The sequence below is a fragment of the Amaranthus tricolor genome, chromosome 5 (genome assembly GCF_026212465.1).
Source record: "Amaranthus tricolor cultivar Red isolate AtriRed21 chromosome 5, ASM2621246v1, whole genome shotgun sequence".
In the NCBI taxonomy this organism is placed as follows: Eukaryota; Viridiplantae; Streptophyta; class Magnoliopsida; order Caryophyllales; family Amaranthaceae; genus Amaranthus; species Amaranthus tricolor.
In genome coordinates, this window is record NC_080051.1 from 16,664,088 (window position 1) to 16,691,581 (window position 27,494).

General features: G+C 33.2%; 5 protein-coding genes across 5 annotated transcripts; 2 read left to right on the top strand and 3 right to left on the bottom strand.

Moving 5' to 3' along the window:
• Positions 1–1,865: 1,865 nt before the first annotated feature.
• LOC130814103 (scarecrow-like protein 30) lies at positions 1,866–4,416 on the top strand. Its single transcript, XM_057680106.1, has one exon. The coding sequence runs from the start codon at positions 2,153–2,155 to the stop codon at positions 4,271–4,273; it is 2,121 nt and encodes a 706-aa protein (XP_057536089.1). The 5' UTR covers positions 1,866–2,152; the 3' UTR covers positions 4,274–4,416.
• A 755-nt stretch (positions 4,417–5,171) lies between these two features.
• On the bottom strand, positions 5,172–8,576 carry LOC130814104 (fructose-1,6-bisphosphatase, chloroplastic). Its single transcript, XM_057680107.1, has 4 exons — positions 7,829–8,576; positions 6,715–6,942; positions 5,804–6,310; positions 5,172–5,352 (listed from the first exon to the last, which is right to left on the bottom strand). The coding sequence occupies exons 1-4, from the start codon at positions 8,270–8,272 to the stop codon at positions 5,281–5,283; spliced, it is 1,251 nt and encodes a 416-aa protein (XP_057536090.1). The 5' UTR covers positions 8,273–8,576; the 3' UTR covers positions 5,172–5,280.
• A 658-nt stretch (positions 8,577–9,234) lies between these two features.
• Positions 9,235–14,031, bottom strand: LOC130814105 (sucrose synthase-like). Its single transcript, XM_057680108.1, has 13 exons — positions 13,851–14,031; positions 13,281–13,389; positions 12,955–13,106; positions 12,526–12,718; positions 12,080–12,415; positions 11,909–12,004; positions 11,664–11,837; positions 11,468–11,584; positions 11,206–11,372; positions 10,901–11,125; positions 10,241–10,804; positions 9,737–9,875; positions 9,235–9,628 (listed from the first exon to the last, which is right to left on the bottom strand). Exons 1-13 carry the CDS (start codon positions 13,925–13,927, stop codon positions 9,596–9,598), a joined length of 2,382 nt encoding a protein of 793 aa, XP_057536091.1. The 5' UTR covers positions 13,928–14,031; the 3' UTR covers positions 9,235–9,595.
• Positions 14,032–18,133: 4,102 nt separating this feature from the next.
• LOC130814106 (scarecrow-like protein 30) lies at positions 18,134–20,600 on the bottom strand. Its single transcript, XM_057680109.1, has one exon. The coding sequence runs from the start codon at positions 20,219–20,221 to the stop codon at positions 18,308–18,310; it is 1,914 nt and encodes a 637-aa protein (XP_057536092.1). The 5' UTR covers positions 20,222–20,600; the 3' UTR covers positions 18,134–18,307.
• Positions 20,601–26,368: 5,768 nt separating this feature from the next.
• LOC130813492 (uncharacterized) lies at positions 26,369–26,878 on the top strand. The gene has a single exon (XM_057679329.1). It carries the CDS (start codon positions 26,369–26,371, stop codon positions 26,876–26,878), a length of 510 nt encoding a protein of 169 aa, XP_057535312.1.
• The last annotated feature ends 616 nt before the right edge of the window (positions 26,879–27,494 follow it).

Below are 27,494 nucleotides of genomic sequence, written 5' to 3' on the forward strand. Positions count from 1 at the left end.
TTTTGACTTGATTTACGCATTTAATTTTCTTCCTTTTTATTTAATGTCTCTATTTTTTGTTTAGAAGGTTTTATTTGTTATTTTATTAAAAAATCTTTTTATTTATATTACATTTTTAAACATCAAAAATAATCTTACTCACCCTAATTTTAATATTTTTATATGTTTAGATTGAACATATTTTCCACTAATATTATTTTAACTTTTTAATAATTCTTATGGTCCAAATATTTCTTATTAAATTTATTTAATGTTGTTTTATCTTTTTGGTCCCCATAATTTTTTCAAATATTTTATTTTTATATACTCCCTGCATTTATTTTTGTTCTTCTCGTTTATTTTTTACACAATTTTCAAAACAAATTTTGAACCTTAATATCTCTAAATACGTATAATAAAAATTATAAAAAAATACATAATAAAAAAGTATGCATTAAGATGAATTTAACGATATCTCACAGATATATTTTATCTCTAAATATGTGTCAAAAACATTAATTAAATTTCTCTTCAAGAATATTAGAGAACAGAGAGTGTATTTTTAATGTTTATATTTTAATTTTTCTTTATTTATTTTAGGAAAATTTATGAGAAACTACCTAATCTATATGTTTATTTACAAAAAACTATCTTTTTTTTTTTTTTTTTTGTAAAAGCTACCTAATCTATATTTCTCTGCAAATGACTACCAGTTAACAGAAAACGTTAATTGACCATTAAGTTTGAGAGTTTGACCAATTTGAGAGGTTAAGTTGTTTATGTGACAGTATCTCATTGGTCATCGTATTTTTAAATAAGTATTTGTTTTGACCGGATTTTCGAAAGAGTTATCCCATAAGGATAATCGTGACGTTCGTTTTTTAAAAAATATTATTATGATGGGTAAAAACGACGTTAAATATCTTTTTGATTTACGTATCGAAAAATAGGCGAATAAGTACTTGGTTTGACCAGATTTTCGAAAGAGTTATCCCCATAAGGTTAATCGCGACGTTCGTTTTTTGAAAAAACATCATCATGATGGGTTAAAAATGACGTTAAACATCTTTTCGGTTTATGTATCGGAATATAGGTGAATAAGTACTTGTTTTGACCGGATTTTCGAAAGAGTTAATCCATAGACAACTTAACCTCTATAGGATAATCGCGACGTCTGTTTTTTGAAAAAAATCGTTATGATGTATAAAATTACGTCAAATATCTTTTATTTTTATTATGTTAATTTATTTTTTTTAATTTTTAATATATTAAAAATATGAGGATCATTGAGATACTGCCACATAGACAACTTAACCTCTCAAATTGGTCAAACCCTCAAACTTAACGGTCAATTAACGTTTTTCGTTAAGTGGTAGTCATTTGCAAAGAAATATATCATATTAGGTAGTTTTTTACAAAAAAAAGACACATAAGAAAATAAACACATAAATAGTTTATTTTAAATAGACCTACAAATTAGATAGTTTCTTATAATTTTTCCTTTATTTTATTATCTAATAAAATAATATTTTCTAAATTCATATGAACCTTCAAGAAACAATATCAAATACTTTTTTTGTTTCAATTTACTTGTAACGTTTACTTTTTCACGTAATTTAATAATAAAAAATTATAAAAATTAAATATTAATAATCTTTGCAATAACTAAATCAAACAAATATCCTACTTGACTATGTTTCAATTTATAGATTAAAAGTGTTATTTTTTTTAATATAGCAATTTGCATCTAATATGGAAGGAAAGAAGTAGAAAGGTTCCCGGTTCCCGGTTCCCAATATTTTATTTTCTTACTTTACTTCACCTGACATTCACGGAATAGAAGTATTTTCCCCGGTCTTTAAATGAGTTATCGTTTGACATTGATAATTGACTGTGGCTTCTACAGAAATTCAGATCAGCCTTTTAGCATTATCTCTCATCAACCCAGGTACTATCTCCTATCTCTAGCAACTCTCATCTTTGTTTCTCACTACCATTTAACTTCATTAGTCAACCACAAAGTCAAATTTTGGATCCTTTTAATTTTGTATTTACTTATCTTTGTTCATACTTGGTAGTTGATACCAATTTGTGCTTAGTCATTGAACTGTTCTAATCCATAACTTAGTCCCAATTTCTTTCATACCCACAACCTGTTCCTTCATTTTTTCTGATGTATCCTGTTCTTGTTGATCCTGAATTGCTTTCCAACTTCTCCAACATTCAAAACTTTGTTAATGGAATCACCCAAGATGAGATCTTTGCTAATGGAATTACCCAAGAAGAGATCTTTGGAAATGGAACCACCCATGATGAAATCTTTGGAAATGGAATGACCCAAGATGAGATCTTTGGAAATGGAATCACCCAAGATGATTTATTTCAAACCCATGATTTAATTGTTCAAAATATACCATCAAGTGACATAAACCCTGATTCAGTAGATGTGCCTGATTTTTCTGATGCTTGTATAAAGTTTTTGAGTGATATTTTAGAAGAGGATTTGGATGAAATTCCTGCTACTGTACATGATTATGGGGCTCTTAAAGCCACTGAGAAATCTTTAATTGATGCTTTGAGAGAGGATTATTCATTTTCTGATAATCCTACATCCTCTTTAGATCAAAGTATTCAGTACCCTGATGGTAGTTCTTTGAATAGAAAATCAGATATCAATCATGGGATTGATGGTTATTTCAATAGTAATACTTCTACAAGTTTTGAGTCCAATTGGGTGCAAAATCAAACACAATTAAAGCCTTTTATAAGCTTAAGTGATCTTTCTAACTCAACTTTGGAAGTGAAATCCCAATCCTCGGGTTCGTGCAATAGTGATGGTTGCACAAATGGGTCAGCAACCTCTCCTAGTAGTACATTGACATCCGCAGTTCCTGAGAAACGAGATAAGGTGGTTAGTCGATCGAGGAAAAAGAAGAATCTACGAAGGGACGATGGTGCTAATGAAGGAGGAAGAAGTAATAAGCAACAAGCTTCTTCTAATGAAGATTATGTTGAGATGAAACAGTATGATGATATACTTTTATGCAGGGAAGTCAAAGATGGTATTGTTTTGATTAATAATGAAGTAGCCAAGAAGGCACAAGGAAAAGACTCCAAGAGTAAAACGACTCGTGGGAAGAAGCACACTAAAGCTGTAGAAGAGGTAGATTTAATGACTCTTCTCACTCATTGTGCTCAGGCAGTTGCGAGCTTCGATCTTAGAGCTGCAAACGAGAGGCTTAAGCAAATTAGGCAGCATTCTTCACCTTATGGTGATAGCATTCAGAGGCTTGCACATTATTTTGCTAATGGTCTTGAGGCGCGCCTAGCCGGCACTGGTTCAACTGTATCTGGCAATGTTGTTGATGCACGAATTTCATCATCGGATTTCTTGAAAGCTTACCGGTTCTATGTTTCAGCGATTCCTTGCAAACGGATGTCTTTTTTCCTTGCTAATAATACCATTATAACGTTGGCTGAGAAAGCAACAAGAATCCACATAGTTGATTTTGGTGTATTATTGGGTTTGCAATGGCCTTGCCTCATACAAAATCTTGCAAAAAGGCCTAATGGTCCAGTTAAACTTCGGATTACAGGAATAGACTATCCGCAGCAAGGATTTCGACCATCTGAAAGGGTTGAGGCAACAGGGCGTCGTTTGGAAGGTTATTGTGAGAGATTTAATGTGCCTTTCCAGTATCAGGCAATCGCGAAAAAATGGGATAGCATAAAGTTGGAAGATATAAAGATTGAACCCGATGAACTTGTAATTGTCAATTGTATGTTTCGGTCCGGACAATTACTTGATGAAACCGTAGAGGTGGGCAATCAAAAGGATGCTTTCTTGAAGTTAATCAAACAGTTAAATCCATCCCTTTTCATTCATGGGGTTGTCAATGGAACGTACAATGCTCCATTCTTCATCACTCGTTTCAGAGAGGCGCTCTTTCACTACTCATCTATATTCAATATATTTGATGAAACTAGTACTCGTGAAGAACATGAACGCCTTCTGATTGAAAGTGAGATGTTTGCAAGAGAAGCATTGAATGTGATAGCATGTGAGGGTGCTGAAAGGATTCAAAGGCCTGAAACATACAAACAATGGCAAGTAAGGACAGCAAGGGCTGGATTCAAGCAGCTTCCTTTAGATAGGAAGCTTTTGGGTAGAGCAAAGGCTATGGTGAAAGCTAATTATCACAAGGATTTTGTCGTGGATGAGGATCGACATTGGATGCTCCAAGGTTGGAAAGGAAGAACTCTCTTTGCTCTTTCCATTTGGCAACCGTGCTGAAAACGACCTCCATAGTTTAAGATTGTGTAAAATATAGCTTGGTGCGCTTCGACCCCCTCCCCAGTTTGTATTTCAGTGATCATAAAATTTTGTGACTAATATTTTCTTGATCTGTAATGAAATCACTTATGAACTTGATCGTCGATTGTCTATTGTCTATCGTCTATCGTCTCTTGCTTTACATCCATGTGTTAATCATCTGTTAAGCTGGGCTGAGCTGAGCTTTGATGCCCAATCACTTATATTTACGCGCTTAGCTGATCAAATGCTTGGTTCAGTTCACAGCTGCAATCGTACTGGTTTATAATGAATACTTGTAGTCTCCAATCTGAATGATTAGTTAGTGTAGTTTTGAAGGTTTTCGTTTCATAGAAGATCATAAACTGCTTCGAGTTCATCGAGTTATCAGATTTTTTTCTCATGTGGGTGAAGACTTGCCTTTTTAGCAGGTATGCTGTTATTGCTAGAGTGCAGCTAGGAAGTTGTCCAGGAATGCATATTGATCAGATTCTTTACACACTTGTCTAGATTTGCTTTCCAAATGTTTTTTGGAGCAAATTTCGTGGCTCAGAGGGAGTACAATGTTGCCTTAATCGTTCGTGTGATTGTCATGATTTCATCAAGGTAAAGGTTCATTTCACTGATAATTGAAATATATTATTGTATTGCATTTTTCACAAAGTATCCTATTGTTGTTCAAACAAATTATAGCTATAATTGAATTGAGTGATGATGTAACAAATATTTCGTGGGATATGCTATAGAAGTCGCATAATAAGTTATATATACTCTATAGGGTTAAACTTTTGATTGAGTTGCTGCCAAATTTTACTGAAATCAAAAATTTTATTAGTTTTAGAACTAAGATCACAATAGTTCAATGCAAGGAATGATGAAATTCTCAAAATTGAATGGACCTTCTTTTTATCATTTGATGCTTATAATATGTTTCTCCAAAAAAACTATAAACACATTTCCAAATTTTATTTGGCTTGTTTATTGAATAATTAAGCTAGATACTTCTCGAGTTTCTCTACTTCCTCCACGCTCCCAATGTAGAGTGGTACACGTTGATGAATCTGTATAGAGAAAAACATATTACAATCAATTTCAACATCTAAACTAAGGAATGCATAAACCGATAACAATATTTCATTATTTTATATAGATGTGTTCATTCGGGTCATCGGATTGATTTCGGGTTATGTGTTTCGGGTAGGTTTGAAATTGGGTTTTGTGTCCATATTGTTTTTTTTACATAATTGTAAATCATTTTTTAATTCAGATCAAATCGGGTTCGGTTACAAGGTCGGGTAATCGAGTTTGTTTTAAACACCTCTAATTTCATGTAATGTCAATAAGTGGCTTCTAATTAGGCGAAACTTGAAAGAATATGATGTAGCAACCTTTGCTTGTGAAAATATAGCAAATATTGTATTACTATTGTTCATTAATTTAAAATAAAAAACTATAAATCTTTGATTCCATCGAGAATTAAATTTGAAAATGTAGTATGTTTGACGAACTAACCTCCGCTGGTTGAATATCTAGTATTCGGTGATGGCCATCGGAACCTTTACCTCCGGCTTGCTCGACGATGAAGCTCATAGGTGCACATTCATACAAGAGCCTCAACTTCCCATTTTTGCTCTTCTTGTCCCTAGGGTACCCATAAATGCCTCCATATAAAAGTGTCCTATGAAAGTCCCCAACCAAACTTCCAATGTACCTAGCAGAGTAAGGCTTTCCACTGGGTCCTGGGTCCTTAAGATCATCAATGTACTTCTTCAACTTGTCATCCCAAAGTTGGTAGTTTCCTTCATTGAAAGCATAGATTTTTCCTGCTTTGGGGATCTGGATCTTTTCTTGGGTGAGTATGAATTCTCCATACATGGGATCTAATGTAAATGAGTACACCCCATTTCCAATTGTAAGTACAAAGATCACAGAGCTTGAGTACATACAATACCCTGCTGCTAGAAGGTTATCTCCTGGCTGACAAACATTCACTACACATCTCTGTTCTTCTGCACTTAGCTGCATTATTCAAAACCCAATATTTTAATTTATAGTCGCAGTTGCAGATGCATTTGCGTAAATGGTGAGTTTCAATGTTACAAGATTACTAGTGTTACAACTCATATGTGCACTTTTCAGTTGGCTTATGCAAGATTTTGCTACATTTTTGTTCTTGGGTTGCACTTTGATTTTGCTACCTTCTCTTCATTTTGTTCATATATCTACGAGTTTATAACACATTCCCTTAATATTGTCATCATCATTATATACGGTATATCCCGCTTATAGGAAACTATAATCAGGGTCTGGGAGGAAAGGGATGCGGCAACCCATACCCATAAAGGTGGATGCGGCCGAAGACTCCCTTAATATTGTGCTTGTTGTAATTATTAAAGAACTGAGCCATTGTGCAGGAAAAGTACCTCATCAGCTTCATCATCAGATTCCACAATGCACTCATCATTAGGGCTGTAAATGCCAAAAATGGAACCAGTAGAGACAGCTGCATCAATGTTAGAAGAACCATCAAGAGGATCAAACACAACAATATAGTTTCCTGAGTAGCTCTCTTCCACTGCTACTGGTACATCCTCCTCTTCTGATGCTATTATTCCTGTTCTTCCACTTGATCTCAAGCAACTTGAAAACACCTGTCCATTTTTGTTTCCTTTTTTCAATTTTTTTCATCCAAGAACACTTTAAACAACATACTTATTATTAAGTCTATGTTCTTGATATAGTTTAACTATGTGAGTGGCGAAGCCATGTCTTTAGGCGAGAATGAGATGAAAACCCATAAATAATTGTATCTTAGGTGAGGCGGTTGAAAAATTAGACCATAGTTGGCTGGTGTAAAATTCATACTCGAGAAGGAAAGTGTTAGAATAAAGAACATATCCTGGCGCATCAACTAGTAGCTAAAACTTTTGTTGTAGTTGGTTCCTTGACATGGTATCAGAGCCTAACGTAACAAGACGTCACGAGTTCGAATCTCAACAACCCCTCATTTAAAGTTGCTTTTTTGACATAAAGTTCTAAAGTTGAGGGGTCATGATTCATGACATACCCTAGCCACCGTATCCCTCCGCCCCTAAAATATTTATAGTTTTTCGGATTTAAATTATAATAATGGATGATCGTATAATGGCTCATTTATGTGTATGTATTTAATGAGTTTTCTGATCAAAGGTCAAATAAAAATGATTTATTTGTTCTTTCAAGCATAATACTATCTTTATTGGACTCTTCAAATTTTACCCATGTAGAAAGTTTAGATAAAAGCTATTTGATGACATTAAGATATTGTTTTTAAATTTGGACTTGTACACAAGATCCACATAAGAGGATAGTTGACTACATAGAAACCCGATAAAGTTCCATCTTAAAACCAATTGTTATGAGGAGCACACCATCAAGTATATATGTTAGTCAACCTCTCTCTAATTCTATCAGTTATTTTCCAACAAATTTAACGATATATATTAAATCAAGTGGGTGCAAATGATAATAAAAGAGGAAGGTTGAAACAAAAAAGACCTCATTAGAGACAACATCAAGCTTCTTTTGATCCTCTCCTTGGACATTTACAGCACCTTGAACACCAGTAAGATTAGAAATACCAGCTCTTTGAACCAAGGCAGCAATCTGCTTACAAGCTATTGAAATGCTAGACAAAACAATTGTAAGTTCTGCATCAATTGTGCCTGCTTGTTCCTGTTTAAGCAGCCAACTAGTAAGTGTTTCGATCTCAAACTTGCTTCTACTGCTCTTTTTCGTCTCTGCTGCTTCTGTCACTGCCATACATCGGACTCCTGCCCGTCTCTTGCTTCCATTATTGCTCGACGAGGAAACAAAGTCGAATGATTTGCAGTTGTTGCTGCTGAAACTGATGCATTGTTGAAGTGAAGAAGAAGGATTCAAGATCGAATTACGAAGTTTGATTGCTGTAGTTATTGTTGCTGCTCCTACTGCTGTTGCCATGGATATTCTTTTACTGTTCTCTTCCTTTTTTGGGGATTTTCTTGGTGTTAATTATGAGAATCAAGGAATAAGGAAGTAGGGGGGATTCTGAATTGCAAGGCTAATGAGATCATGATATCTGTGGGACCCACTTATCATTATTATGATATCTGTGGGATCCACTTATCATTCTAGAGCTATTCTCTGTCACAGTTATGTGGAGTTCATCTTTTGGCCACACCTTCCAAATTAAATGATCTATTTGTGCATGTCACTATATATCAATTTGAGGTTTAAAGGAAATAAGGCCCATCTCCAATACTTGATACTAGTGCGGATTCACGTGCCCTCATGTGCTCGCACGCACTGCATTAAAAAAAAACAAGTTTGTCTTATATGAGACCGTCATACAGTAAGACGACCTCATAACAAGAAGCCTAAAAGCTAAAAGTTTCTATTATTGGGTTATTTAATCCAAGTATGAGATATATCTTACGATAATACCGTCTCATATAAGAATTTGTGAAAACTGAATAGGTAACTGACTACAGTACGATTTGAACCTACAATTGTAGGTTATGAGTCGGGTCTTGTGCTATTCAATTTTCTTTACTAATAAGAGATTTTGATTGCTCTAAATATGTATTCAGCTGTACAACAAAGCTCAATTAAATGCAATTACAATTTCCAACACCTATTTAAAACCTAACTAAGTTTTCTTAATTATCCGTTGTTTATTTTACAGTTTAACAAAACATCCAATTGAAAACATTATATATATATATATATATATATATATATATATATATATATATTCATATTTTTGATTTTTTAAATTTTTTATTAATTTTTTTTTATCAATTGTACTCCCACTAAGTTTCAACTCTAAATTCGCTATTGGTGGTAAGTGAATAAGGATGACAGATTGAGAAAATTTTATGAATTTTTTTGTATATTTGCTTAAAAGACTAATCCATCTTATATTTAACACCCTATCCCATGCTCAACACGCTTCATATCAATGCACCTTATAATGACAATATTACTTTATAATGTTTAGTGTTCTCGCACTTTTACTTTTACATTCACAAATCTTGAATAATAAATATAGTTATGTGAGATTATACATAGTTGTTTTGCATAGGAAATCAAATATAATATGGTTTTATTATATTAAAATTCAGTTCTCTTAGTATAAATACACTATTGGTTGAAACCATCTAGGAAGAACAAATAGGAAACCAAAATTTCAAAACATACAAAAATCAAAAACACATAGAAAGTAATAATAACACCCTCCTAGTATTAACAATGCTCTTAACAGTCCACCAAATCCCTTCACATCTACTCTTCCACAGCAAGAGGAACTGTTTCCACCTACAAATTCAGCAATGAGAATATTATCAATGTACTGTCCAATTCATATTGAATTCGATTTGTTGCAGTGACGGATCTTGAACAAGTTTTATACGAAGGCCAACTTACCATCTTGTTAAATCCTAGTGCCAAAAACATCTCAATATAGCGGTTCGCCTTCCGTTTATCTGACTTATAAGCATACTTCTGAAACCCATAAACCGCAGAAAGTTTGAGTAACTTCTTTGAGTACATCTTCCATGTATATCTGAACGATTTCGAACAAACAAACACAAAATGAGTACAATGGTAAAGACTAATATTTGCACATTGGGCTCTTTGGTTAAGCCCATGTATTTCTAGGGCCGTTCCTGGGTAAGTTTTGAGGCGCAACATAACAGGTTAATGAAGGGACCCGAATTGAGTTTATCCTTATTATTAAAAATTAGTTTGTGCATAAGCAGCTTTTAGCATAGATCGAACCTACAGCACTAAAGTCCTGAGCCTTTTTTATTTTTCGCCTAGGGCCCAAAATTTGCCAGGAACAACACTGAGTTTATATGAACAATTTTGAGGAAACAAACACGAAATGAATACAATAGCTTGAGATTAGTTGAGTGAAATCACACTTACTTCTCTTGAATCCGCTGTAGTCCACCTTTCGAAACAAGTTCCCAATAAGCAGGATCGATTTTGCACTTCTCGAAGAAGTCTACAATGAGTTTAGTTGCTTCATCGCTTTTGTAAGGATCAATATGAAAACCGGACTTGCCATGAACTATAATCTCAGCAGGACCGCCATGATAAGTAGCGAAAGTTGGCATACCGGAGGTCATTGCTTCAACAACAGTTAGTCCAAAGGCTTCATACAAAGCAGGCTGAACAAAGGCTCCTTTTGTATCAGTTATATACCTGTACAATTCTCCACTTAACTCTCGTTTTAGTTGAGTAGCAATCCACCTAAGCTCGCCGTTTAACTTATATTTTTCTATGAGCTCGTACATTTTCTTAAGCTCATCCCTCTCTTCTTTGTCCGAAGACTCATTCCTCCGATCCCCAGCAACAACAACGAGGTTTACCAATTCTCGAAGCCTCTTGTTCTTACCATACCACTCAACAAGCCCTGTAATGTTTTTAACTCGATCTAGTCTTGCCATCGAGAATATGATTGGCTTGTATCGGTTCTTGAGCACGCACCTTGATCAAATAAACAAGTCAATAACAAAATCTAAGTTCACACTATAAAAGGTGCCTTAACTCTTAAGCCTATAAAAATATACAGGGGAATTTTACATGTGTTCTTGATCTTCAACTAAGCCGAAAAGCATTTCTTCAAGAATCGGGTGAAGATGAGCGAGTCTTTTCTCCTTTTCGGTGTAGGGGAAGTAAATCGACGTATCAGCACCTGGTGGTACAATGTTGAATTTGGGATCAAGGACATTGATTCCATCAACAACTCGGTACAATCCTGGAAGAGTGAATGCTGTGTGAGATTCATATTGTCCAACTGTGTTCTTACTGCAATAGGGAAACACCGAATATTGATACGAAGAATTCAGGCATGATAATCAGAAAAAGGACTAGTAAAAAAAAATTACCTTCCGGCTATTTCTTGAAAAGAACTAGTGATGATGAAATCCGTATAGTTCATGGCAATAAGATCGGCTGTGAACTGAGACGAAAAATGGTACTTATCCTCGAAGTTTTTCCAATGTAGGTCTGAATTCACATATTTTGTCTTCTCTAGTGCGTGTGCAATCGTTCCCTTCGAGTATAGAAACGAAAAGGGTATAATCAATGAAAAGGCTAAGACGAAACTCGAAAGATAGGATCGGTTTTAATTTAAAGAATTGAACACACCAGTGTAACATCTAGTTTTTGTGCCAAAAGTGTGGCAACAATATTTCCATCACTGTAGTTTCCTATGATCAAATTAGGCTTGGTTTGCAACTCTTTGAAAATTTCAGTTTCCACATCCTAAGAACACAAAACATTCATCATTTACGTTCTTTGATGATTCGACGCGAGATTCAAAAGTGATGGCTTACGGTATTACCTTAGCAAATGTGTTTAGGTAAGGCCAAACGTCGAATCTTGATATCCATCTCCTAACCATCCCTTTCTCTGTTCTGAAGGGCACCCGAATTATGTCACAGTTCTGTGTCCCATGAACCCTCTCGAGGCGCTCACCACAGGTAGTGCCCGGCACATCTGGAAGCAGGCGAGTGACCTGTCATAGCAACGGAAGTTAGCTGACTGATACATAGATAAACAATACATAGGAGTATGCAGAAAGCCTACAATGAGGATTCGAGGAGTTATGTCGAGTCCCTGCTGCTGAATTTGGTTTATTATTTCAACCTCTAATGCACGAACTTGATCCAAGATATACACCACCTAATACATACAAACATCATGAAATGGTGTAATACAATTTTTAGTATTAAATGATCCGGCTGTTCTTGACATTACCTGGCCGCCAGTATCTGGAAAGCCTAAGACATTCTCCTGCGCGAAGAACCCATGAGGCGACAGAATCACAACATTAAAAATCAAAGGGATTTTGGTAAGAAACTTGTCTAGAGTGGATGGATCAGGAGCGTTCACGAGGTTTAGAAGAAGATTGATCGTATCTAGAGATCGTTCAGCATTGTCGCCCCATCCTCTCTCGAACCCAATCTCTTGGAGGGAATGCTCGAATTCTGTGTAAGGAGTAGTAGGATGAAGGGTAAATAGATAATCCTCTGCCTTCAGCAAGGCAGCCTTAAGTTCATTTAGGTTCTGTATTTTGTCATTCAACATTAAGGACTGCACACAAAAAGAAAACAATTGAACACTAAATATCGAGCTTTAGTTAATCGTTCATTGTGATTCGTTCTTGATAGAGCCAAAAAAATTCGGGTTTTATTGTTAGTTACCTTTTCATTATGATGGTGATCTCGAAGAAAATCAAGAAGACAAACCATGTTTGTTCTGTCACAAAACATCTTAGAAGAGAGGTCGCGGTTAAGAAACTCAACACCATTACCAATCAACTTGGGAAGACCTGGAATGTTTGATGATCTAAGGGATGGCTCAAATTTCAGTTCAAGTACAAATTTTTCATTTAAGCTGCATATTATCAAATCATTATTTAGAAAACATGAACATAAAATTCTACGAAAAAAATAGAACCTATTCAACCAAAAGCTTAAGCTGATGGTTAAACCCGTGACCTTTCTATCATATTGGTTTCTGATACTTTGTGAAAGAACAAATTCAAACAAAAGTTTAAGGTGATGTTTGAAGTCTCGAGATGTGTTATGTACTGTATGAGTTTTGACTTAAAATGAAAAGGGATAATTTACTTGTCTTGAACCACCATTTCTTTGAAGATCAAAAATTCTGAAGTAGTGAGTTCAGTGAAGACAGCATTCCTAATGTCAAATGAGATGTAATTCCATAGACCAGGACCATGACGAATAGCAAGTGCAATTGATGGAGGTAAAACTATTGCTTCCTACATAAATCATATAACACTATTAGGAAACAAATATTGTGTAAACATTTTTAAGTAATCGAATGTTTTAAACTTATGGCTATAGCCCCAGAATATATTATATACTGATGTTACTCTATTAATTAGTATAATTATTATAGGATTTAATACATATTGTTAGTAAGATTGTAGCACCTGAGTGGACTTAATAACTTCAACGAAAATTCCATCAGCAAGATTCAGCTTTTTTAATTCAGCAAGTAGTTGCTGAGATTGAAGGATTCTTTTCCCATGAGTTTCAACACTGAATCATAAAAATTTCATAATATCAATATGGAAATAACATGCCTAGATAAATGTGTTAATGCCTACAAAATAAGAGCCGCACAAGAAGAAAATTGACTACACTCAAGCCCGCTAAGGTGTCATCCTGGAGAATGCAAATGATAATTGAATTTTCTAAATGGAAACTTATAGGAAATGAAGATGTGTATAGAGAAGTTATAAAAAATTAGTTTCATGTTGGAGCAAAATATTTACATATGGATCTAGTTAACACTTTTGTATCTAAAATTTTCTTGTCAAATTAAACAACAAAAATAAGAAATACAATTTTAAAAAGAATTTTGCTCCGAGCAGTTCATAGTGTCTTGAAATTTCCATTTTAAAAATATTTAGTGACTTTTTAACATAAAATATGTTGAAGTTAATTTAAAATATTTTTTACTCCGTCCCAACATATAGATCAAAAACACACATACAAACCTTGAAAAGAACACGAGGATCTCATTACGATCAATTGATAATGTTTGAACCAAACGTGCCATAAGACTAGTAGCCATTACAGATTACTAATGAATAAATTAAGTTGCACAAAAAACAATGAACGTAAAATAAAATGAATAGTTTGAAATTAAACAAGAAAATTGAATATTTTTTAATGAATGAAGAAATTAGGCAGAATATTGAAGTATTTATAGGTGATGAAAGTCCTTTATCCAAGAAAACTATAACAAGTAATTGTAATAAGCTTATTGTATATCCGTGTATGATCTTCTCATTGTTTTTAAATTTGTCTACAAGAAAACTAGTCTTATATGACAATCCTAATAGCTAATTAGAGAGTTAATTATATGGTATTTCCATATTTATATAGATTCCTTTGAATATTTTGCCCAATATTCATGATTTACAGCTACCCAATTACACAGTCATTACACGTCGTGCTTATTTGCTAATTCTTTCCTGGGGGTGTTCGTGTTATGCCGTGATAATTTATCACATAATTATCTCATGGACTTACTGATATGGACATATTTATTGGGCATATGTAAGTTCAGGCCCACAAATTCAAGGGTAATGAGTATAGACTTGCATACAAATTTGATGAGGTTCACTTTTTTTCAAAATTATATGTAAGTTCATAACCTACAATTTCAGTGATATGGGATTCTGCTCACATGTGAAGTATTTCCAACAATTTGTTGATGATTGTTTTCGACCGACTAGTAGCATTAATTTACTTTTTTGTAATCGTTGATTAAGCCAATTATTTAAACCAGTTACTTGGTATAAGTTAGTTGTTGATTGTTTGTCATTTATCAGTGAAAAAATAGTTCAAAAAGTCAAAAACTAATGAAAAAACTTATACTAGCTTTGTTGTTTTTGTTAGAAGCTACCTTTTTAAATGACTTGAAAAGTCTTATGTTTATCGATTTCTCCCTCCTATTCAGCCTAGTTGTCTCATTCACCTTTTTCATATTTGACGAAACTAACATTAATTAAAATTATGAAAAGTTAATATTAATAAACTTTGTATTGAGACGAATGAAATAAAATTCCAATTGACTATATTTTAATTTATAGATTAAGAATAAAATATAAATTAAGAATGATTAATAAAGTATAGTAACAAAAAAATAAATGAGACAAGTAAGAAAAATAGGAGTACTTTTTTATTGTTTGACTAACCAAAAAGCCAAACTTTAAAAGCAAATTAAAAAACAAGGTATTGGGATGCTTAACTTAATATGAAACAAATAATTAAAATTAACGACGATATAAGTAAAAATTTTAAGTATTAAAAAAATTATTGATTTTAAATTTTCCAAATAAGATATTAATTTTCGATTCTCACTTAAGTGTCTCGTACTCTTAACATACCCAATAACTTCAGAAAACATAGGTTGCACGCACTAATTTTTTTCATGTTGTGTCAAGTGTCAAATCACCTAGGATAGAGGGTGACTTTAATCGAGTTATAGCTCACATAATAGCATGCAATTAGAGGGTGATTATGGGTGCAAGAGCTAGGCTTTAGAGTATAAGGTTCGGATTAGTTATTGAATGAAGTTAGAAAAAGGGTGCATAGGGGTGCCTCGATAACTGCAATTGCAGCGTTCAGTAGGCGTCAAAACAAGCTACTTGTTCGAGCACACGAGGGCTACTGAACAGTCGTGTTTTTGCTTTTGTTGATTATGTATAAGACATAATATTCTAATGATTAGTAGGCTATATAAAGGGTAAAAATCAATATTAGAATGTGTGGAGGCTATTACATAGAATGATATAGAGAAAATAGGGTTAGGAAACCTAGAGCTGTGTGAGTTCAAGCATTACGAGTGATACCTAATTATTATATTGATGGATCATTAATGAAATATAATCTATGTCGAGGAGAGGTGTCCAAAATACCAATAAATTATTTTCTTACTTGTGTGTGTTTGTTTATTGCTTCATTAATTGTGTTCTGTTTTTCTTCTCATTTTTTTTTCACCTTGGTGAGTTCCAAACTTTCAATTCAAACGTGAATATATATTAATGTATAACTTATGAACACAGAACACTAAAAATGTTAAAGAATCTATGAAATTGAGACTCACAAAGCATCTTCACACAACTTGCTTGCTTAGCGTCACTTGCTAAAAATTGCGATGTTCTATGCAGTGTAACTGAAACCCTTTCATAGAAATAGTACTAGATGATGCATATTGAATTGGTATACCACATAATGTTAATAGTAGGAGAACATTATCATATTGGATCAATATCGTTACGTGGCTCAACAGAGTAAGAAAATTCGTTAGATGTACACAACAGTACCCAATTATATGAAACAAAAAAGTTGTTCATTTCTATATATAGATCAATTTAATTTAGTATTGTTCAATGGTGACTGAATAATCAAACGCTTGTATGTTAAAGATATAAAGTGGAGCTTGAATGCATCGTTAGTCGTATTGAAATAACATCAAGGCATGGGTGAACATCGGAGGCAGTGGCGAAACCATAGAACTGAGGCTTGCCCCGAGTTCAAACTCGCACCCTATTGTACTTTTGACCCGTCTCCCCTTTATTAACTCATAATATGTGATATAATGCTTGATTAAATAGAACAAACTCAAGTAAGATTTAGTGGTTAAGTATTAGAAAGTAAAGTTTTAAGGCATTTCGTATACAAGCCATAGAATTGGTGAAAGTTTTGTGTGAATTTAGTTCATATTAAAATATTGTGCACATTTTCAATTGACGAGTGGAATCAAGTGTTTTAAATAGATAATGAAAAAATATTAAGAAAGATACACATAATTTTAATGTGTATTAAATCCATACAAAACTTACTCACAAAATTAATATTTGTTACAATTTAATAGTTGTTTTTTTCACCAAAAATATTTTCCCTTTAAAACATTAGAATTATAATTCGATTTTATATAATTACTTTTTCTAGTGTATCAATCATTTGATTGTAATCTAGCATTCGTTTTTTTGGCAACTCATTTATAATCCCCATTTGGCTCCTAGTATTAATTGGTGACTTGAGTGCACCATTTATGACTATGCACTAGCGTGAGAGCATAGAGTTGGAATCCTATATGAAGGATTCAAGATGGGAATAATGGGTGAGTTAAGTATGTAACTTAATGTACGATTAGTGATGGTCTTTAAGTGAGGAGTTGAATGCACGATGTTTTGAGGCACTAAACAAGAGACTTAAACATATAATTTATGGAGCATGATGAATGATAGTTAATGAAAATTTTAAGAGGCGAAGAATCCAATTATGAATAATGTGCTTTGAATGAGGGATAGAAGAATCAAGCCAGGCCTTGAACGAGATGTGCCATCAGTATACTCCAGTAGCTTCAGGTCTGCCTTGCTCGAACGAGCCTCAATAAGCTCGAACGAGCACGTTCTCCAGCAACAGACAATAGCCATCAACCTGTTCCGCTCGAACAAGCAGCAACCAAGCTCAAACGAGCGGCCTAGCAGCAGGGGTCTTTGGATCCGGTTTTTTGGTCTCTTCATGTTCTTATGGCTGTTCAATTATGCATTAAACTATAGTTTTTATGGTGTAATCTTATTAATGTAATAATCCTCTATAAATAGAGGTTTCATATGCTCATTGAAACACATTCACAAAATACCCCAAGCCTAAACATATAGCTTATATCTCTTCTTTATTGTAATTCTCCAATTTGAGAGTTTTTTGAACTCCTTTATGATATAATATAAGCGAGATACTATACACCTCCAAGAAAGTAGTTAAATTTGGGTGAACCTCATAAATCATTGTGTCATTTTTATTGCATTGTTATCTCTTACAAACATTGTTTTCATTGAAAGTGTAATTTGTTCATCACAAAACTTCATACCCTCGATCTTAGTAATTTGGAGTTTGAAACACGTTTTTATCTACCATGTTATGCTTGATTGTTGGCATGGACAAGCATTGACACTGTCAAAACAAGGTTTCTAAGAAATGAAAAAATGATCAATATTCATAGACCAAGAGGTCATTGTCTTTCAGAAATTTACAATATAAAGACCTGAAATCTGTTTTCCAGTACCTTCTGAGTGTGAGAAATCTGTGAAACTGAGAAGGAATCGAAGCTAAAAATATTGACGGCAGGTGTTGGTAATTTAACCTCATTGGGGTTTAGGATTGAACTTCATTGGGCTTGTACGCAGTCAACTCTCCTCATGAAGTACTTTTAATATAAACAAGAAAATAAATAGCAACATTGAACTAATCAATTAGAGAAATGTTTAAGATTCAAAATTAGAGTTTTCATAGAAATTTTCAATACTAATAATTAAACAGTCAATTAATACAAGTACAAGACTCAAAAATTAATATTTTCATACTCATCAATCCATATGTATTGTGAGCTAACTAGAACCATTTCAGATAGACATATGAGTAGTCAAAATGTTGATATTCAAGCAGGTTTCCAACAGGACATGGCATTAATAACTCTTCCTTTCCATCCTTGAACCATCCAATATTTATCTTGCTCTAACATAAAATCCTTGTGGTAATTAGCCCTTACCATTGCTCTTGCTCTATTTACAACTGCCTGATCCCATTGCACTTGCACAAACCCTGTCCTCTGATGTCTCACCTGCCACTGCTTGTAAGTCTCCGGCCTTTCAATCCTTTCACTCCCTTCACAAGCTACTATATTCATCGCGTCTTTACCATACAAATAATTCTCTATAAGTTGTCTTTCTTGATCTTCATGAAGCATTGTCGCTTCGAAAACATCGAACAATGAAGAGTAATGATAAAGTGCTTCCCTAAACCGAGTGATAAAAAACGGAGCATTGAATGTGCCATTGATCACACCATGTATGAATAGATCAGGATTTAAGCTCCTTATCAATTTTAAGACACCATCTCGCGGGCTGTTAATTTCGGCACTCTCATCCGGGAGTTGTTTTGATCGAAACAGACACGAAACTATCACAAGTTCATCTTTTTGTATGTTGAGATCATCAGGATTGACAGTATGCCACTTTTGTGCAATGCCCTGAAACTCAAAAGGCACACCAAATCTCTCACAGTAACCAGCTAATCGTCGACCTGTCTCTTCTATCATTTTCGCGGGTTTAAACCCGCTCTGCGGATTATCAACTCCGGTTATTTTAAGCCTCGGAGGGCCAAGAGGTCTTCTAGATAGAGTTTGAATCAAACAAGGCCATTGGAAGCCCAAAAATATGCCAAAATCAATAATGTGTATTTTTGGTGCTTTTTCAGCTAGTTTAGCTATAGTTTGATTAGCTAAATAGTGGGATGCCCTCATAAAAGGAATAGCTGAAACATACAACTTATAGCCTCTCAAGAAATCACTTGGTGTAAATCGCTTCCAATCAGAAGCTCGGTATAGCTCTGATCCTGTGCCATTCATCCGCGCTTCAAGCCCATTCGCAAAATAATGTGCCACCCTCTGCACACTATCCCCAAACGGCGTAGCATGCTGCCTAATCTGTTTCAGCAGCTCGTTTGCAGTCACGAAATCAGACCCTGCAACAGCTTCTGCACACTGAGTCAGTAATGTCCTTAAATCCACCATTTCCTTATTAGTCTTCTTCCTAGCACGCGATTTTCGTTTACTCTTAGACCCTTTCTGGTTCTCCTCCTGCACACTTGTTTCCTTCACAGCGCTTTTGCTTACGCAAGGCGATATATCATCGTTCCCTTCTTTACTAATCAATACATCGTCGAATTCCTCCATTTGTGCATACTCTTCATTACTAGCTGCTACTTGTTTAGCACTCCTTTCCTCAAGATTACTCACATTTTCTCTTCGATTACGATTCTTCTCTTTATAAACGCGGTTAAGCCCAGAATTAACTACATAGTTAAGCTCATTGTCGAAAAGCGTGCTTACAGGAGAGTCTGCAAACCCATCTCTCAAACAATTGAAGCTACTACTTGAACCAGCAGAACACTCTGAAGATTCTAATACATGATTAATCATCAAGCAGCTGGATTGATTTCTGCTGTTTATGCTAAGATCATCTGAAACTTTTATGGGTTGATCAGAGGATGATGGTGGGTAAGTCTTCCCAAGAACATCATAAAATGACTTCTCAGTAGCTTGAAGTGCATGATGATCTTGTAAGTTAACTAGCCTACCATCATCATCCATATCTTCTTCCATGAGAATATCATTCATGAACTTTAAACAAGCATCAGGAAAATCTGGTATGATTTCTTCCTGGTTTTGATGATAAAAATGATAGACTTGATCATTAAAGGATATGGGTTCATGTAAATCATAGTTTTGAAAACAACCATTATTTACATCAATCAATTCTTGAGAGTTTGAAAAGTTTGGAAGAAAATACATATTAACCCAAATATGATTAGATCAAAAGATCAATTTGATACAGAAAAGAGGGAGATTGAAGAAAATAAAAGTCAAGGGCAAATCTGAACAGAAAATAGGATTAAAGGTCAAAAGCAAGAAAGAAGAGGGAGTGTTGACTTTGAAGATTCAGGTATCTTGGCATAAGAGAGAAAAGGTGGTGTAAAAATGCAGGATGAATCAAAGCAAAGCTGGAACTTTGAATTCTGTGATAGAATGCCCATACTTTTTAAATAAAACAGGAAAGTTCCTAGAACATGCTTCCATTAACAAGAACAATGACTAAATTAAAGTTATTTGACCAAGTACTTTTGCTTTATCTATTATTTGTTGCTAAATATTTGGTCTCTTCTACTTTTTCCCTACTTTTTTTTTTCATTAATATCAAATAAATGAAAATTACAATGATTAATAGATTCCACTAACTTAATCTGCAGAACAAAATAGAGATGACATTAATGGGTGATGTTGAGCATATTTCCAAGGTGTTCGGCTGTATATTTATCAATCTACACTTAAAACATTGGGTTGCACATGCTACTTATTGATTTTTTAAAATTAGTTAAACATTTTTAAGTTTTAGTTTTTTAGGATTAGGTTTTTTCTTTTTTTTTAACGCCTTAAAATTATTATTGTATTATTCTGGTTTTTAGTTGTTCATTTTACAAATAAAATTTGCCAAATTTTTGTGAATTGTTTATTTATGTGGGTTGTTTATTTTACAAACAAAACAAAACTAAGCCAAAAAAAAATTTCACAAATTGTTGTGAGAGACAAGTATTAGATATATAGGCTAAATAGCGCAATTAATACAAATCAAAAAGAAAATAAGAGTGTGATCTTCTTGTTTGAGATCTCTTTGAAAGACGGTCTCTCACAAGGATACCTGAAAATTTTCAAAAATTTTTGTGGGTTGTTTATTTTACAAATAAAACTTTATCAAATTTTTTATTTTTTTAATTATTGACTTTAATATATTGGTGATACTCTTGATTTTGAATCCTAGTTCTGCCATTAGTGATAGAGCTTCTCAAATTTAGGTACCTCATTTATTAGTGAACATTATTTTTATATATTTTCTTTAGGTACAGAGTAGGATAGCTAGCGAAGGGGCAACAAAATTCAAACTCATATTTCTCATAAATAAAATGATACTTGCTTTAATTAAGATAAGATTTTTACTCTTATTTGACGTTAATAAACACTAATATATAAACTCATGCAATGCACAAGGTTTTTTTTAAAATTATATATAATTATAAATATCAAATAAAGATACATGTACATATTTTCATTGTCAAATTGTTTATAACAACATAATGATTGTTTTTTAATAAATATTTATACTCCAATTAATAATTAATAAAATAATCTTGAACTATTGTAAAGTAACTTACTATTGCTCAAATTTGATGTAATGAAATCTTTTGGAAAATTTACTTTTACTAGTTAAAATCATAATTAATATAATAAATTTTTTAAATGTTTCGCAATTATATTTTAATTCGTAAAAATGTTGCATTGATAAAACTCTATAAAGTCATTTATGATTGTTTTTCTTTATTTTAGAGTTTGTTTGTTACATTTTTTTATTTCCGGTTTTCAATTTTTCTTAAAGCTAAAATCAAAAATAGGGATTATTAATAAATTGTATTCAAATCTCTAGATTTCATAAAATGTAATATAAATATAACTTCGAAAATTATTGTGAGTTTTTTGAATATTAATAATGAGTAATGATATTTACAGCCCTTAAGGTTGTACATAAAAGTTCATAAATTATATTTATTATTAATAATTTTAGATTTTCAAAAGAATATAGTGTAAAAAATTAGAAATAATTAATATATTTTATAGTTATTTTAAATTTTCAATAAAGAATTAATAATAAAATAATAAAATATAATTAAATTTTATATTTTCAAAGAAAAAACAAGTAAAAAATATACAAGATTCTTTCACTGTATATATCATTTTCCATTAATAACTGATAAGTTGACTTTAATTGATGATATCAAGTGAATTTGAGTAGTGGATGAGCATCGTCGGCGTTAAAAGACAAAATGGGTAAATTATCGTTAAAAATTGAGCGTTAAAATTGTTGGAAACAATAGGAACAAAATCTTTGTATATTTAATCGCCTAAGATTTCATAGGATCTTCATTGGTTAAGAGGACATGTGCCCATATGCTTCCATTTTCTCGTAAATCCAACAACTAATTATCTATTTAATTAATTAATCATAATTCATAAAATACGAATAGGATGTTCATGGAACCTGAAACCTGAAACCTAAGGGTCCAAACCCGACCCGACCCATATTTAAGAGTATGAATCCACCTTTCTTTGGACCCTAAAAATAGGGTCAGATCTAGGTCTATAATATTAGGGTCTGGGTTCATGTCTTCTAGACCCGAACCCGACCCAGACCCGACCCCTAGACCCTAAGTTATAAATATTTTAAAAAATAGTATTGATTTCCAACTTCCAAAGCTGCTGAATTGTTATATCATGTATATTATGTATATTAAAAAAATAGTATATGAAGATGTTTTAAAAAACAAAAAATAAAATGGTGTAGGTCTATACTCTGTACTTTGTAGCCATGTACTTATTAGTTATCACGTTAATTTGGAACCTTAACTCCCAAGGCTGCCTTTTCAAATTTCTCTCACCATATGGGCATTTCAATTTTCCAGATCTAAAACCTAAAAAAATCAATTTTTTTCATTCCTGCTCAGTGTCTTCTTCATCAAAAGTTGTTTGCAATGCCGCCATTTTTAGTCCTCGCTTCTTCCTCTATCAGTCCGGTCGTTACTCCTTAGTTTAGAATCTGGTATTTATTTTTCTCTCCATTTCTTAGTAACTTATTTTTCTCTTCATTTCTAAGTAATAATTTTATGTATATTTTTAGCTTTGTTTTAACAGGGTTGTGTAAGTGTTAAATGTTTTATTTCAAGTGTTGTGTATAACTTATATCTTGATTTAGGGTTTTCAGTAATAACAAATTACATCTTGATTTAGGGTTTTGGGTAATAAAAAATTACATCTTATTTTAGGGTTTTTGTAACAGGCTCAAATTTCTTAATCTTAATCTTCCGATTAATTATTCCGAAATTTCTTTTCGAATTCCTAATCCTTTGGTTATCTAATTCAAATCACCTTTAATTCCTAAATCTTATTCCGATTTTTGTAATTTCTTCCAAATATTAAACTTAAAAAATATATATATATTCTTAAATTTCTTTATAAGCACTAAAATATTATTTTATTATTTTACTACGAAAAGTAAAATTTTAATATTATATTTACGGTTTTATTAAAATGTTATGTTTCAATTTCGTTTCCTTAAACTAACTTTACTACTTATGATTTTAACTTTACAAATTTGATTTAATTATTTTATACCTAAAAACTAACTATATTTTTCTTATTAACTTTAAGTATAGTTTTAACTAAAATTTTCTAAGTAAACTATCATATTTTCATAATCAAACCTTAATCATACTTTGCCATTAATCTAAAACATTTCACTAGTATAAACTAGAACAAAAATTTGATGAATCAAAATCCTTTCTACATCAATCCATAATGTTCATCACTTACACAAGCTATCACCATTTCCTTACACAAGTTAACCTTCTTCTACACTACAAACTCTTACACATCCACTTACACACTCCAACTCTTACACATTCACTTACACACTCTAAATCACTTACACAAGTTAACTTTCTTTTTCATACAATCTTATGAACTAAAAAGTTGCCCAAAACCCATTATAAATACCCCTCCTTAGCCATGAGATCACTTGCACCCCCATCATCAAATCTTTCTACCATTCTTTCTTATATCTTCACTTCATTAACATCTTACTAACTTTATACCATTTTTATTTGTTGAAGAATCAAATGAAGATGGAGCTTGATCTTATCACTTCTTAAGCCAATAATCATCAACTTTTGAAAAGTCAAGTATTATCTTTTGGAGCTTGGATATCATTTTCTTTTGGGTAATTGAAAATCTACTTCTTTGAAGCTTGGAGCCTTGAAGACTTTCTCTTTTGGAGCTTATTTCTTTAAGTTCTTATTTTCCTATTATTATTCTCTTACTTGGTTTAGCACCACCTTCGGAGGAAAATAGTACACATTTTCTTAACTATCTCGTTATGTGATATTTATTTATGGTTACTCGATAATATAAAAGCATGATCAATATGATTTTATTTTAGTCATTTAAACTTTACATGGTAATATTAAAGATATATCCAGTTTAGTGATATTTTCGTCAAAACAATAATACTTTTGGGACACTCGAAAAAAAAGTCATATATATGGAAATTTTTGATTAATATGATAATATAGATATATATGAATTTTACTAGTTAAATAAACTTATGTGTTTAAAATGATTCCATATCATCTTGGTGTTTTGATAATTTTTTTTTTGTTGGACTCAAGTAATTATAAAGAATTATTAATCGGTTTATCGGTAAAATAGTCAAACAAATTTGTTAAAATGCTTAGCATTGTTTTTCTTGAAAACTCATTTCATATAGATTTTGGACCCTTAATAACTTGTCGGATTATGTTATTTTTATAGTGATGATAGATCCGTTTTACTATTTTACTGGTTATTTGATAAAATATGTTACTAAGTACTTAGAAATATTACCCTTGACTGTTATGATTATTTATGACATAGTAATGACTTAGTTTAGCCTCAGGAATCTTAGTATAGCTACGAAAATTTGTTATTTAATTAATATTAATTTAATAGATACTAGTAATTTGTTTCTATTAAAAGAGTAGAATTGTCAAAATTTTGACTAGTGGAAGTTTGACTTATAAGAATGTAAACTATTTCGGTTTAGAGTCTTGTTTGATATTGCATGATATTGATTGTATGACTCTGATAGTAAGGTAACGTCGAACCATGGACCGGCATGTAAAATCCCGGCGTCCGTGTTAGCCGGCACGTAAAATGCGGTGTCAGACAGGGGGTCCAAGAAAAACCCATCTTGTGAAGTCTCAAGCATAACAGTATTGAGAGGAGTGACGACTCCCACCACAGTTAGGGTTTAGGACTACGGTCCTCACCTAACCAGACCCTTACATATATCAGTTGTCATTATTGTTGTGATCTTGTGATGTGCTATGATGGTAAAGCTATGAGGCTTAATTGAACTTGATTAAATAAGCATTAAGGTTACCAAGTATTTAGTAGCAGTAATGAACTTCTGCAAGTATTGAGAATGTAACTTAATGGCTTAGTAAAGGTCAATAATGAGTAATAACCTTCTATATTGTGCTTGATGATTATTTTGTAAGCATGATTTAACTATCGCATCATAAGCTTGTTGAGAAAATTGTACTCGGATTTATCGCTGACCGATTTAATCGGCTGTCATCCGTATTATGGATGACAGTATTTTGCAGGAAAATTTAGCTCAGGTTTCGATCCAGGCCGCAACTTTAATTATTCTATCGAGGACTTAGCTTCAATGATTTTACTTGATGACTGTATTGTACTTATGTTTTTTTATCGTATTTAAGTAAACCTTATTTTATATTTTCTCAATTGTAAGATATTTTTTTTACTTATGTTTTGAACGATTTTAGTTTAAATGGTTTTTAGCAGTTCGGCGTTTTACACTTCCGCATTATTCATCTTAAGTATAATTATTAATGTTAATTATGTATCGAGAGTGCCGCTCCTGCTACACGTGGTATCAGAGCTAAAGTTACTCGAATCTTGGAATTTTAGTTCCATGTGAAAGGCTCGATAGTCGACTATAAAAAAAATAAAAAAAATAAAAAATAAAAAAAAAAAAAAGATTTTCAAATGATTTTCAAAACAAGTCTTCCTAAAAATTCTATTTGTTTTCTATGTGCTTATGTGACTATGTGTAAAATTACGTGCTAGATTAATTAAGTTAATGTGAAAGTCAGTCACATGTTTAAGAATTTTTTTTAGGTAAGAAATGGCGTAACTTCATCTGATCACGAAGCTAGAGTTCGAGAGCTAGAAGCACAACTAGCTCGGATGGAAAGGACAAATGAGCGACTGATCACCCTCATGGAGAATCAGGCTCAAGAGGCCAATGACGACGGGAAATACTTTAAGAATATGGCATATCATCGTCCGCCGCAATACGACGGAGAAGCTGATCCGGTTCGCTTCGAGAATTGGCTCGTAGAGATGGAGAAACTTTTAGAGGTCATTAACTGTCCAACACACCTAAAAGTAAAGCTGGCTTCCTTCTACCTATCTGGTCCAGCAGAGTTATGGTGGCGTTCTGTCAAGGCCACTATGACTGATACTTTTTGGGATGATTTCCTTATAACTCTTCGTCAACAATTCTATCCGCCATCACTCCAACGAAAAAAGAAGAATGAGTTCTTACATCTTCGTCAGGGTCTTATGACCGTGATTGAGTATAGTTGTAAGTTCAATGAGCTATCTCGATTTGCTTCTGACATCGTAAGCAAAGAAAGTGTTCGTGCATCCCGCTTTTTTGAGGGTCTTAATCTTAAGATCCAAAAGGGGATCGGGAAGTATTATGACTTCCGAGATCTCTACGACCGAGCGCTTGAGTATGAGAGGATCCTTGATAAGGAGGACAACACCAACAAATGAAAATTTGGTGGAGGCAACAACAACAGGAACAAGAGGCCGACCAATTGGGATCGAAAGCCGTTCCAACCAACAACTTCAACAAGAGTCACAGTTTGGAAGTGTCGCTTATGTGGTAAGGATCACCGAGGTCGTTCATGCACTAGGAAGATCATCTGCTTCAAATGCAAAAAGGAGGGTCATGTTTCCACTAACTGCCGAGAAGGGATCCAGTTGGGAGCTAGTAGTACTGGTAATTATGGAGCTTCTAGTTCTTCGGGAATTATTCAGAGTATTGCAGCTAGGAGGACTGCCGGTTTGCACGCTATTAGCAACCATGTAGACAATCTTCATCAGGCGTTTGAGGGTAAGGTCATTTCTGGTCACTTTGTCGTAGGAGACTCTTTGGCTCATATTCTTTTTGATTCAGGAGCTGACCGATCTTTTATCTCTACTTCTTTCCTTCATAAATCCTCTATCTCTCTTAAACCTCAAAAATTTAATCTCCAAATTCTATTACCTGACGGTTCACCATTCCTATGTGACCGTATCTTTCCTAATTTCCCTCTTAAGATTTCGGACAACCATCTACCTGCCGATTTCATAGTGTTTGAGTTGGGTACATATGATATTATTTTGG